At 35.5% G+C, this 14,619-nt stretch overlaps 1 protein-coding gene across 1 annotated transcript in view; it reads left to right on the forward strand.

Annotated features, from left to right (window-relative positions):
• The window catches only part of LOC126971195 (ATP-binding cassette sub-family C member 4-like), a 93,191-nt gene that overhangs the window by 1,951 nt on the left and 76,621 nt on the right, over positions 1-14,619 (forward strand). The window contains exons 3-4 of the mRNA XM_050817359.1: positions 116-201; positions 6,324-6,480. Of these exons, the coding sequence (XP_050673316.1) occupies positions 116-201; positions 6,324-6,480 (243 nt within the window). The remainder of the gene's footprint in view (positions 1-115; positions 202-6,323; positions 6,481-14,619) is intronic.

The following is a 14,619-nucleotide window of genomic DNA, read 5'->3' on the forward strand; positions in this document are numbered from 1 at the left end:
AACAGTGGTAAGTGATTACAACTACTCATACTTTTATGGGACTTATAACTACTTTTGCTAAACTAAAAATGTACACCTTTGTTATACGATTATAATATAAATGCAAACATTTTAGATGGACCCTGCCTATATTTTGGGGAGGGCTTAAAAAAGAAATTGAGGAAGAGGATCTGTATGAACCCTTAGAAGAACATGCATCAGGTATGTTAATGATATATATATATAAAAATGAATTGCTGTTTGTTAGTCTCGCTAAAACTCGAGAACGGCTGGACCGATTTGGCTAATTTTGGTCTTGAATTATTTGTGGAAGTACAGGGAAGGTTTAAAAGGTGAATAAATAGGAAAATGCTCGGAATTGAATAAAAACAACAAATTTGTTTTTTCTTTGATGCGTCCCCCGTCGAATTTATTGACGCAACGGTTTGACAGTTATGCTGTGAAACAATTTCATTACAACAACAGGGTGCATTTTTACGAAGCAATTCTTGATGTTATGATGTATTATTGACAAATTCATAAAAAAAACATTATTTTATTTATTATGTACAGAACAACGTCTGTCGGGTCGGCTAGTGATATTATAAAGTAATAGTTGCAGTTTATTTAGTCTACAATGTGTCCATGCACAGCTGATCTTAAGTAGTTCCCTCACTGGTGGTTTTATTTAACCAATAAACAATGATGCAGGTGAGTATTTCCCTCTTTCACACAACCAAACCCTATTGCCTCTATAGTCAACCATAGAAATTTTTGGTACCCAGCAATGTCAAAACTCGGAAAAATATTGGTATATTGGTTTTCCGTCATTGTTTATGTTGGCGGTTTTCTTATTTTAAAAAACCATTTTATTTTTGTATCTTTTGAGTTACTATAATTTCCTAATATGTCAACTTGTTGTTACATAACATGGAAAAATCTAGAACTAAACCTATTAATGTGTATGTATTTATCCATGTTTTTTTATCATGGTTTTTTTTGTGTGTATGTAGAATTTATCGGATTCTGTTAGTTGTTCATATAATATTGCATCATTCAGTCATCGCGCCGAATATATAAAATACTAGTTGACCCAGCAAACGTTGTATTGCCGCAATACAAATAAAAAAAAAATTGGGCTAAAAAAAATGTCGGCCTACCCGATTCTCTGACCTAAACGATATGCACACAACATATACAAATCGCTTCAGCCGTTTCGGGCGAGTTTCGTAACAAAAACCGTGATCCAGTAAATGTGTATTAACATTGTTGGATAAACAAATATAAACTTCTTCCTTCTTAAGATTCGAACACAAGCCTGTGAAAAATCTTACTGCTGGGGATATTACTTTAAAAGCAACAGATTGTTTAGAATTGAAACGGTGACATCTGAACGTAATTACCTAAATTGTAGGGAATTGGGTTAAAGCGAACTACCAACTGTAATTTATGTAACTGTAGATGAATGACACTAATTGAGTGTTGAACAAACACCAAGAGTAATGAATGGTATTAGGTTCGGAAGGTTTCCTTGGTAGTAATAATAGTTAAATCAAGAGCTTTGAAGGCGTAATCTCTAGACGCGGGCAGCGAGAGTGCTAATATAGCAATGTCCATTAATATTGCTACAAACTTCTTCCTTCCTGGTGCGGTGTTACCGTTTCCTTAAAGACCGGCAACGTTCCTGTGATACCTCTGGTGTTGCAAGAGAATGTGCGTGGCGGTGAACACTTAACACCACGTGACTCGTATGTCAGTCACCCTTTTCCATAAAAAATAAATGTTTATGTTACTACAGTTATTTCTAATAGCTAGGAGCTTGTGAGGCTTTTATATTTTGTTATCAATAGATTAGATTAGATACTAACTTACTACGACGAGGGTAGATTAAAATGTTCACGACAGTTCTATCACATAATTTTGGAGCGAGGCTTTTATACACGATACTATATAATATTAAAGCCAATATAAGAGTAGGTTATATTAGGTAGGTACTTTAATAGTCATTTATGCAACTGTTGTGTAATAAGGGGTATTAAAACACGAATGTGGATAATAGTATCACATGAGTGTTTTAATACCTATTTATCAACAGTTGCACACAAGACTTTATCTACACCCAGAATATGAATCCTCTAAAAGATTCTGAAACAGTTAGCTTACTGCTAACATTAAAACACCAGTCCTAGTAGTAACCTAATATCATTCATTATATCATAATATATACAAATAAACTAAGTATTAATGAAAAATTTTTTTATTTTAGTACCAATTTACATTTTGTATAATGCAATAATTAAAGTTCACTCGAATATAATGTTCTTTTGCAGCGTTTTAAATTTATCGCTCATTTTTTGTAAACAAAACAATAAAAATGGCGGGAATTCGAATAACCTACCTTTTTTTTACGGTGCTTCTCGTAGTGTGGAAAGCGCGTAAACGAAAATGTTTTTTTTTTGAAATTCATACAGATACATAAATAAAAAAACATAGGAGTGTTGTTATGAAAATCAATACAACATTACAACACTCGTTTGGATGATGGTTATTAGAACATTGGGTGTTTTGATGTTGGCAATAAGCTAACTGTTTAAGAATCTTTAATAGAGGATTTAAAGCATGGGTGTAGATAAAAATAATAATCGGTGAATAGGTACCTACTTGGTAGCCGGTGTGCACACGATAATCGAAACTGTACAAACACTTGTACTATTTATTATCTACTCTTTGCAGATATATAAAAATTTGGAGCTACTCCGCTTTATACTATAAATTCAATTCAATTAATTTATTAAGATATTATGAAAATACAAAATAAGAATAATAATACAAGTTTTACTTAAAATCCAGTTAACACTGTGACTGAACTAGGTAAACCTGTGTTTCAGGCCTATAAAGTAGTAGTAGTGTAAAGTTTCGCTTCTGTCGGCCGTCCCTAGCCGCCACTGTTTTTTTATGCATCCCAAACGATTTACTTATCAATGACTTAAAATAGTCTGAATTTCCCTACAGACCGCTTCAGAGTCTGTCATTTTGTTTATTGGACTATTGCAATATATGCCTCATTTGTTTGTATTTATTTATGCAAGAACAGAAATCTTGAATCCATTTACTTTCCTTCCTGTTTCTGGGATAGAATCCTTTGATCATCATCAATCATCGAATCGTGGCCGATCAAGTCATCTCCGAACGGCTTGATTCTTTGGCGTTGTGTAGAGATGTCGGTTATCTTTGCATCTTCTACCGCATTTATCGCGGGGAGTACTCAGCTAATACCAGCAGCTGAATTCCACCACCGGACGTTACGTCATAATGCGAAATATTCACATGATGTTGGCGTTTGGCTTTCTAAAACCGCGCATTTTGCGAGAAACTCCTTGCCTCACACAGCCACTTTGAGGAATCAATTACTGGATGCTGTTATCCCGAACCGATGTGACTTAGTAATCTACAAGCGTAGAGCATTGTCCCAACTTTAAGGCTGGCAACGCATCTTGTAACCCCTGATGTTGCAGATGTCCATGGGAGCATCACGTGAGCTCCAAAGGGAGTTGCCCTCTCTAATAAACAAAACATAATCATAATACTCTCAACCCGAAAATCTCTCTCGCTCGGTTTTTTAGACAATTTTTGAGGAAGTGACCCTAATCGGCTAGTGATCAATCTTTAATTTATTTTTAGCCCTGCATTATCGAATAAATCTATTTCATTTGAATTTTTTCTTTTTCTTTTGCTCGTTAGAGAACTACTACGTTGGTTCAAATTAAATTTTGACAACTTAAATACCACAAATTTGAAAAACCCGATTTGATGAAGGCTGGTTTGCACTAACTAACTTTGGCAATAACAAACATGTTAAAGGACCGGTTAAGGAAAAAGAGAGTTGCACCATTTGACAACTTTTAGATGACGTCCACGTTTCAACTTTAATTGTAAACCGTAACCGTCCAATCTTCGCCGGTTAAAGCTATTGATAATGTTAAATAGCTACAAAGTTGCAGATAAATATTCTATAGTGACTTGATATTTCACTTTTAACTTTAACTATACCAAGGAATACAATGATGCAACACATTCCGCAGTCTGTGTTAAAGTCAGCGTTCCTGTTAACGTCAAATTTGACTTAAACCGTGTGGTTTACATTCCTGTTTTGAATACAATTTAGCAAGAGTTATTTCGCCCATTTGAAGAAAATTAAAACTCAAATCAAACAAACAAAATAAATCTGTTAAATTTAACATCAAAAACTAATGACCGATCGTAAGTAAACAATAACGTTATCACAAGGACCTTGAACTGATCAACTCGAATTAATTTGTCTTTTTACCATCCATACATTGCCTATAGGCAGGTGAGGTATACCTCACACATTGAGCTCACACGCTATTGTCAGAAAAAGGTTGAAATGTAGTATTCAATTGATTTATGGGTTAATTGCTGATGCCCGCTATTACGTCCGCGTATATAAACGGTTTTTAAAAATAATAAGCAAGTTTGGAATTGAAGATTATTTCACGTCCTATTCCAGTTCCGGTTCCCGTTTTCGCTCCCGTTCCCAACATATTATATGAATCCTATTTCGAGGAAGATTGCTATGGCAAATTAAACATACTTTTGGCATTTTATAGCTCATCGACGTGAACTTCATTTTTCACAAATCCCGCGAGAATTGTAATATCTTAAAAGTTGAATTGTAATAGAGTTGTAATATCTTAAAAGCGGCTAGTTCATTTAGAATATAACAGAGTTTACGGGCAATACTTAACAGGATACAGTAGTGATCATATTGCTATAGAAACATTGTCGACTCCTTGGGTATTAACCCTAGATCATTTTTTTAAAATAAGATGGTTATTATCAAAAAAATATTGAAGTAGGCGTTATTTTAAAGGGCGGAAGGCTATAATTATCCAATTGCTGTGAGGTTTCTTGAGTGTAAATTCCGCTAAGATTTGTCTTTAATCGATTCGACACGTGTTTCACCTCCACACATCGCATCCTCAGGAGATGTTGATTCGCCAAATTCTGGCACGAGACTGTCAGTGCAGTGCCAACGAGCGCGAAACACGTGTCGAATCGACTAGAGACAAATCTAGCGGAATTTACACTCAAGAGAGCTCACAGCATTTGGATAATCATTATTATCTGTCGATCTATTTTGTTATTTTCGTTTTTGTAATTGCTAGAGTACTGCAAAAAGTGCTTTATCATAATAAAGGCCGCAAACAGAGACCTAGTATACAAATCCGACAAAACAGTCAAACAATATTTTCTTCCCATTCTGGAGCCCTAAAATCGAAATACAAAGTTTCGGTTGACGGATCGTACAGTTTCCTATTGCGAAAGTGTTTCGGATCCGAAGATCGATACGAAGTTCGCTATTAGACATTTTGTCTTTCGTATACCATATTCCCAAATTCACTGAACATTTACTTTTTCGTTGTTTGACATTATTATGATCGTAACTACAACTTCACTTATGGTTATATCTGTGGCTGTGAAACGAAATCCGTCCGCAGTATTCGGATCCGAAGTATTTCGGTAATAGATTTTAAGTCGAACTTTCGTAGTTGAACCGAAACTTTGGCTTTCAATTTTGGTAATACACCTCTATCCAATGTTTCATTATCCTTATGTTTGAGTTTATAACTACGATTTTGAGTCGGATCTGTAGTTGTCCTTATTGGACTCATGTTTTTCTGGCCTGATTTAGCGCGATGGTATGTTAGTTTAGAATTCTTAAATCTGAAAATGGGCTCAGGTAATGTTTCCTCATAAGTTTACCAGTAGGGTCACGGAGAGAACAGTTTGGGACATTGACCTCACTGGTTACTCTTAGTTAAAAGCTAGAATGTCGTAGAACGGAAGCCAAAGGATATAGGTAATTCTAGTAAGTAAAGTTCTAAGAACAAATATTAGGTACATTTATTAAAATCTTATGTTGGTAATACAATTGCGAAATACTAAATGTTATGATAAAATTCACGGACACCGAATATGGCTTGTGAGGTTTTGATAGTTTTCCTTTTTCTGAAAAATATTTAACAGTTTCACGATCTTTGTGATTGGTTGAGAAGGTCTTGGTCATGCACCTCAATAATATTCATATTTTTTTTGGCATTTGTCGGAATTTGTTCGGACTACTTCTAAACTTTGGTCTAAGCTTAACGCACTTCAAGGCCTAATTATTAGCCTAGTAATTATTGACCATTTGACCGCTAAGCAATCGTTACCATAAATCATCGTTTCGCTAGGGATATAGGCTTGTTACTTGTTTGCCTACACACAAATGGCCCCGTGGGCAACGAGTGTTTGACTTAGTATAATTACGTAAATTTGTACAGGTCCATTAGGGGATAAGTTTGCGCGGCTATGGGAGGAGGAAGTGGCCAATGCAAGGGGCAAACGCACCCCCAGTCTCCTGCGGGTGATCATGAAAGCATACGCGGGCCGCTGTATGCTGTATGGATTGGTGCTCATGTTTATGGAGTGCGGAATACGGTAAGATATTAGATTAATCTTTTTGTACCACAATATTTTCTTACTTATGTACCAACACTAGCCATAGATTAAGTACTAAAAATAACGCTAAAAGCTGTTCCTCGTTTTGTGGTGCAACAACGTTACAGTAATCATGTATGGTGAAAATATGCGCCGAAAAATCCGGCCTTTTATTAAGTAATAATGCCTCATCATGCCAATCTTTGAATGTATGAGCTTCTTTGTTGGATCAAATAATTATATATTCCATTGCTTTCGTTCTAAATAAGTATCCAAAACCTTCAAAAAATATGTTATCAAAAATGTATGTCTATTATTATATTATAGATATATTCTGTGAACCGCATTAAGATTTTCACACAAAAATAGAAAATAAACAATAAATTTTGGGAGTTCCCCATACTTAGAACTGAAACTCAATTTTTTTTTTATTATCATCATCAAACCCTGGTATCTGGGTGGTGTGGATAGGTCTTCAAAAATTGTATTAAGGTTTCTTATAGCAATGTTTTTTCTAAATTGAATAGTTTTCGCGAAAGTCACTTCCAAAGTGCTAAAATGTGTCCCTGAAACTTTTAAATAAGAGAATAATAAAACACATTCACAGAATATGTTATCAAAAATGTATATCTATTTTTTATATTATAGAATCTGCGTCTGTATTGCGTCCCTCGTTAGTGTGAATGATTGCCCGGTAATTGCAATATCGCTCACACATGTGCGCGTATTACGGACTGTTTTAATTCCACCAAACCTATCACGGGGAGTGATTTCGAAGAACTGCTTAATCTGATTAATAGTTACTACCGTCGAGTTTCAGCATTACACTGAACTGGAGTTGTGGTGATTTTCCACTGAGTACTTCTTAAGGTGTATTTAATATTATCAGTAGCAATTTGTTATGTTTTTTTAAAGTGATTACCCTCACTTCTAGGATTAATACACAAATAAAATTTGAAAAACAAAATTTTATGAACTTTGAAACCGCCTGAATACCGCCTCGCTATAAAATTCTGTTTGCTTTGTTCAATTCTCAGGTTCATCTACAGAATCTACTTTACAGTTTATAACCTGCTCAAGCCACATGAAGCCAGAACCTGAGAGTTGAACAAAGCAAACAGAATTTTATAGCGAGACGGTACTAGAACGGTTAGCTCAGTGGTTTAGAGCACCGGCACGGAACGCCGGAGGTCGTGGGTCGAATCTCGCATCGTTCATAAAATTTTGTTTTTCAAATTTTATTTGTGTATCATCAGTAGCTTTAAGTAACGGTATCATGTGTTGAAGGGAATATAAAAAATGGCCCAGTTTTGGTATAAATATTTGGGTCAAAAAGATATTCAATATAATTAAAGTATAGGCACTTCTTAATAATAATAGGCTCACGTGAAGTCATAATCCGCCACCCATGACCTTTACGAGCGTTTTCGCGCATAATTCAAAGTAGAATTGATAAAAGTGAAGTATAAAGAAGTTTTTTTCGAAAATAGTAGGCGTGTGAACAAAAAATCTGCTATAATGCCTTTCATTATGATAATAATTCTATCCTTCTATCCTCGCATTTATCGAAGTTCACGTCCATATAATCACTCAGAAGTGCCCTAGTGACAACATTATGTAAATTTTAAGCTTTATGATTTCACCTTCACTATCAGACGCATATTAGGGCGTTCACTCTCATAAAATACTACATTCGCCTGCGTTGATACGATGTTTGTTTTTCGTAATATTTTATTGATGTAATAACTATTAATATCAGCTAATATTTCGTGATATTAAAAATCGTACGAAATAAATAAAATAATCTCTATTGTATTGGGAATGTGGCAATCGCAACTGCCTGATGAGAAGTGACCACTGTATCCCCTGATTTTTTATAAAGGTCCTTTATAGAGGGTTTAATGCGTACGTACACAAACACAGATTCAAAAAGGTCTCGAAAGTAATTTACTTTTTTTTTTATGAAAATACGGGACGAGACGAGCAGGACGTTCAGATGGTGGTAATTAATACGCCCTGCCCATTACAATACAGTGTCGCTCAGGATTCTTGAAAAGCCCAAAAATTCTGAGCGGCACTGCAATTGCGCTCGTCACCTTGAGACATAAGTTGTTAAGTCTCATTTGCCCAGTAATTTCACTAGCTACGGCGCACTTAACACCGAAACAGTAATGTTTACACATTACTGATTCACGGCAATAATAGGCGCCGTTGTGGTATCCATAATCTAGCCAGCATCCTGTGCAAAGGAGCGTCCCACTGGTGAACTGGTAGGTACTGGTACGTACTGGTACTTGTATATCATTTAGTCCTGTAGGTACGTATCGCGGAAGAAAGTTAAAGAAACGATAAATTACGGTGGCCTAAAGTGTGAAGAAACAACAAACTTTCCACGCGTCCCTTGAAGTTGGACTTACAATACTAGTCGCTGATATATTTGCATTGCTCATGATCACGGCCATACTAAAATATTTAAATAGAATCCACGGTCATGCTAAAAGCATATTAAATTTAATAATTGAGATACTGTACTTAATCATAACGCAAAAATCGGACGTTACATAATACGAATGTTTCGCCAAACGAAGTGGGTTCAAGAATATATATACATTATTATAATTATTATTACATTACTTATTAAATTAATTAAAAGCGTCAGTGTTGCAATTTTTAATTTATTAAATGTATAAATAAAGGTATGATACACGATAAATATTACACTAGCCAAAATAGTTCCTAATGATGCTTATTACATAGTGAAGTTTTAAGACTCATTAAAAACGAGCTGATACCCGCGACTTTGTCCGCGTACACACATGACTAAGCACGTATTACTTATAAAAATGTTTATTGATAAAAATTTCATTTTCAAATTTTATTTCAGCTAAAATGAAGTTTATATTTTACCTACTAAGAAAGTTGGAAAGAAATGAAAATTCTAATTAGTTATTCATTTTAAAATATTCATTCAATTTGATTTCTGAACGACGGGGGGCGACACATCAAAGGATGAACAGAATTGTTGTTTTTATTTAATTCCGAGCATTTTCTCATTTATTCACCTTTTAAACCTTCTCTGGACTTCCTCAAATAATTCAAGACCAAAATCAGCTAAATCGGTCCAGCCGTTCTCGAGTTTTAGCGAGACTAACGAACAGCAATTCATTTTTATATATATAGATAATTACAAAAAAAAATACAAAAGTTTAAACAAATATAACCTTTAGGTACCAATTTTTTTAAAAAAAAGATACAAAATCTTATCTACTTATTACATCGAAATATGTCTATGTGGTTATAACAGCCATTGTGTGTTCTGCAAGCTCTGATAAGAAATCTATTCATACAATAATTACTTAGTCCTAAAGAATGGCACTAAAAATATTTGATTGGTGGAGCGATGACCTGTTGTTGGACATTTGAAGCAAATACAACTTGGTAGGACTGGAGAGTCAACAAAAATGTTAATTATTTTGTATAAGAACGTATATGGAGAGGTCCGAAGCACCCGGAACCAGCGAGCATGTATGAAAAGAGTAATGAATGTAGAGGAAGCGCGTGAGGTTTGTAAGGTTAGAAGCAAATGGCATTCTATTTTCTCTGCCTACCTCGATTTTTTTTTTTTTATGGAATAGGAGGACAAACGAGCGTACGGGTCACCTGTTGTTAAGTGATCACCGCCGCTCATACTCTCTTGCAACACCAGAGGAATCACAGGAGCGTTGCCGGCCTTTAAGGAAGGTGTACGCGCTTTTTTTGAAGGTATCCATGTCGTATCGTCCCGGAAACACCGCACAAGGAAGTTCATTCCACAGCTTTGTAGTACGTGGAAGAAAGCTCCTTGTAAACCGCACTGTCGAGGACCGCCACACATCCAGATGGTGAGGATGATATCCTAACTTGTGGCGTGTCGTGCGAAGGTGGGATGGGAACAAGGCGTGAGTGTGTATGTATGTATGTATGTAAGAACGTATATTTAATAGGTATAAACGTTGACTGCGTGCCGGGGGCAAGCGCGGGGCCCGCAGCAAATTCTATTGAAGTATGGGGCCCTTGATCTGCTTTGAGATTGAAGTGTTAAAAACTTAAGGGGAAGAGTAAGCAGAAAACACGCAAACATGGTGTTTTTAGACAAGTTTTGTGGTGAAAGTATAGCATTTCAAGCTATGAACACTACTTAATGCTGTTACCCATATCCTTAAGTCTTATTTGTAGGTTGCTAATGCTTGCTGTTGGTTAAAGTTAACACTGCCGAGCCTTTTGAACTACCACTTTTCTTTGAAGTTAAACAAGTTTTTTGGCATGGCGTGACGCATTTTTTTTGGTACTTCTCTCAGAAAAGTTATTCTTATAGCTTGTGCTTTTTTGTGTAGGTCCATATATTCAGATGAGTAGTGAGTAACGAGGATTGTAAGCATATAAACTATTTTCCACCCAAGAATTTTGAAAATATTGGCTTTGTTGAATAGATGGCGGGCCGGCAGCCTTGAACTCATGTCGCTCAAGGTCGTTGGCATTTAGTGTGACCTTAACACTCAAATCTTCTTGTATTTGCCTTTTTTGGGTTACCTTTTTGAAGTAATACTTCTTTATGCGCGTTATGAAAAAATGATGACAGTCAAATTTCAAGATGCGCGCGCATCACTGTAACACAAAAGTAACAGGGTGAAGTTGGTTTCTAAAATTTTCTGACGTTTGCGACATTCGTTAATTTTTTTTAGGTTTCTTCGTCCATTATTGGGATAGGCAGAGGGTTCAAGCCCGTAAAGCCGTATTCGTAATTTAATAATTAATCGTCAAAGCCATTGTTGCAAGATTTTTACAATATTGTTCTTTCTACAAACGTTGAATAGCACGAGGAATATATAATTTTAAGGATTTTTGCTTTGTTAGGCCAAAGAAGTATAACTTCTTGCGTGCATACATAAGTACACACACACTTTTTTTCAGTTAATTATGTATAGACAAGTATAAGTATTGTAATAGTCAAGTAAATTACTATTAGCCATAATTAAATATAAAGTAATTGTTAATTATATGTTGCAAGCCAATAATTTTGGTGAAAGTTGCTAGGTCATTCATCAATATCATTCGAGTATTATTTACATTCATGATCTTGTATTTCGAAGAAAACGACTTTTAGTCGAGAGGGCTCGTTAGATCTCCACTTCGGCTAAAATACGATACGGCAGAACTGAGATTTAAGCGTGAATTGTAGCAATAGGTGGTGGGATACCTATCATTATTAGTGTGCTTCCTCGGGCCATAAAATAAAATATAGGGAAGTTCCAGGCCCAAGGGTACATTTATTTAGATTTGTAATCAATAATGAGAATTGTAAGCATAAAGGTTGTTATTCTCTTGTGATTTCGAGAGAATATGCCGCGGTGAACATCTTCTATAAAAAAATAATATCATGTTTTCTTAGGTTGACCTATCATGTCCGACAGTGTATCACAATATGCTGTGTTAATCACGGTCATATCCACGACCGGCATTTTAATTCAAGGCAACGGAGATCGTTGGAAAATTCTATACAATTTTATATCTCGAAGGACTGATCTTAATGGTTCTTTATAATCCTATTTATAAGGCAGACCGAGGCATTTTAAATTCAATATTCTGTAGTTGAGTCAAATTTGACGAACACATCTGGCATTCTACAATCGAGCGTTTAGCTAGGAATAGTCTAAGAGCCCGTGAACCCCAGACCTACGGTATTTTATATATGCTGAAAGTTTGTCAGCGCATGCTCCCAACACAGGTGAGAACGATGGACCATTATGGAGTTTGGGTTACAGTGGCTTTGGCAGGTAAACGGTACTAAAGGTGTGTAAAATACCGATCTAAATACATCAAATAATAAAGTATGATCTTTGGGTATTACCTTCAGAATATTGTTAAAAATAACGTTATTAATTGCTAGACACTTAACAACGTGGCAACCCCTTGCTAGACACCCTCAATGTTCATGAAATTATAATTTTACTTATGTCATAGTATAACAGCTGATTTTTATATATAATAATTGGGTAATAAGTAGATCATGTTTCGTCATTAGCCTGTGTCAGGCTCAAAAGTGTCTGGCTGGTCCACCGTTCTTACCCGTGTTGGGAGCATGCGCTGACAAACTCGGCTTTTATAAAATAACGTAGGTTTGGGCTCACGGGCTCTTGCTCTAGAACTTTTTGCCTTGCACATTCACTCTGTGGAATGAATTACCTGCTGCAGTTTTCCCGAACCGATACGTCTGAGGGACCTTCAAGCTTACAGCATACCCACCTTAAAGACGGCAACGCATCTCTTGACCCCTAGTGTTGCGGATGTCCATGGGCAGTTGCCTCAATTCCGTGAGCCCCTTGCCCTTTTGTACCCTTTTATATCCTATAATCCATATTACTATATAATTTAAAAGGAGGCCAAACGAGCTTACCGTTCACTTGATGTTACTTAATCACCGCCCCCACATTCTCTTGCAACACCAGAGGAATCACAGAGCGTGGCCGGCCTTTTAGAAAAGTGTTCGTGCTTTTTTTTAAGGTACGACATACGATACGACATGGGTGTCGTATCGTCCCGGAAACACCGCACAACGAAGCTCATTCCACAGCTTGGTTGTACGTGGAAGAAAGTTCCTTTAAAACTGCACTGCAAGCCACCATGGGCTCTATATCTCCATAGGTACTGGACATATTTGTCCCAGTAAGATATTATTCTTATAATGTTTTTTTTCTTTTAAATTACTTGAAGTTCTCTTGGTTTACTTTTAAATTAAAAACAATTTGTTTTAATTAATTATTTAAAACACTGAATTGTGTTAAATTAAAACTCTTCCTTGAGGAATCTTGAGATTAGACGAATTTCGGGCTCAACAAATTTTGTATCATCGAGTAAACCAATGCTTTTATAAGAGCAAATTTAATCATGAGTTTAAAGCAGTGTCCATAGACCGTGAAGAACGCTATAAATAAAAGTCGGTTATTTTCTTGAATTTGGAATTATTTTGACGCATAAATAATTTCGATTGTCCAAATACATTATGGAAAGCAAAAGTCAACAATTGCTCAAGTTAATAATTATTAATATGAACTACTTAAGCAAATAAAAACGTTCAGCAAACAAACATATTATGTGAATTGCTAAAGTAAATACACAAAGGAGCATACCATTGAGCGTGACAAATTTAAAAATAATACTTTTCCGTTATCATTGAGCTAAAGAGGACACATACGTTCAACTACAAAGAGTAACGAATACAGGAAGTGTGGTTGATTGAACTGAGACGCGAGTTGATTCATTGCTGAAAAGTCGCTGTGACAAATCAACAAATGAATAATATATCGAGGGAATGTCATAACAGTTAGAATTCACCGGTAAGTTTTCTACTATTTTTAAGGTTCCGTAGCCAAATGGCAAAAAACTGAGCCCTTATAGATTCGTCAAGTCTGTCTGTCTGTCCGTGTATGTCACAGCCACATTTCCAAAACTATAAGAACTGTAATGTTGAAACTTGATAAGTTGATGTATTTTATGTGAACCGCATTAACATTTTCACACAAAAAAAAATTTGGAGGGTACTTGTAACTGAAACTCAAATTTTTTTTTCATCAAACCCATACTAATATCTATGCATAGGTCTTCAAAAATTATATAGAGGTTTCTAATATCATTTTTTTCTAAACTTAATAGTTTGCGCGAGAGACACTTCCAAAGTAATAAAAATGTGTCTTCCCCACGTAAGTAATACCCTGTCATGTTTGATATTTTGAACGTATAGGCTTTTTCAGTGGTCATCCTCAATTAGTCTTAGTTTCAGCAAATCTTTTAATTGATCGCTTTTTCCATAATACTGATACCAAAATGCGTTATATTGTTATAAATAGTTTAACACAAAGAAAATAAAATCAAATTGTTTTTAGTTACGTACACTTTCTTTTCTTGACATTTTTCTTCTTGTGTTTCATCGGCTGTAAAGCAGCAAGAGGCTTTTCTTATTCAAATTCAAATATTATTATTCAAAATAGGATGTGACATCAAAAGTCAAAAAAACTACCACCCATTCCAAAATGAATGCCTCAGGCCTGAGAAGAACGGGCGCAACAAACTCAGCGGGCTTTTTTTTCTTTAAAAAAATATGTT

The sequence above is a fragment of the Leptidea sinapis genome, chromosome 23, assembly GCF_905404315.1.
Source record: "Leptidea sinapis chromosome 23, ilLepSina1.1, whole genome shotgun sequence".
NCBI classification, from domain to species: domain Eukaryota; kingdom Metazoa; phylum Arthropoda; class Insecta; order Lepidoptera; family Pieridae; genus Leptidea; species Leptidea sinapis.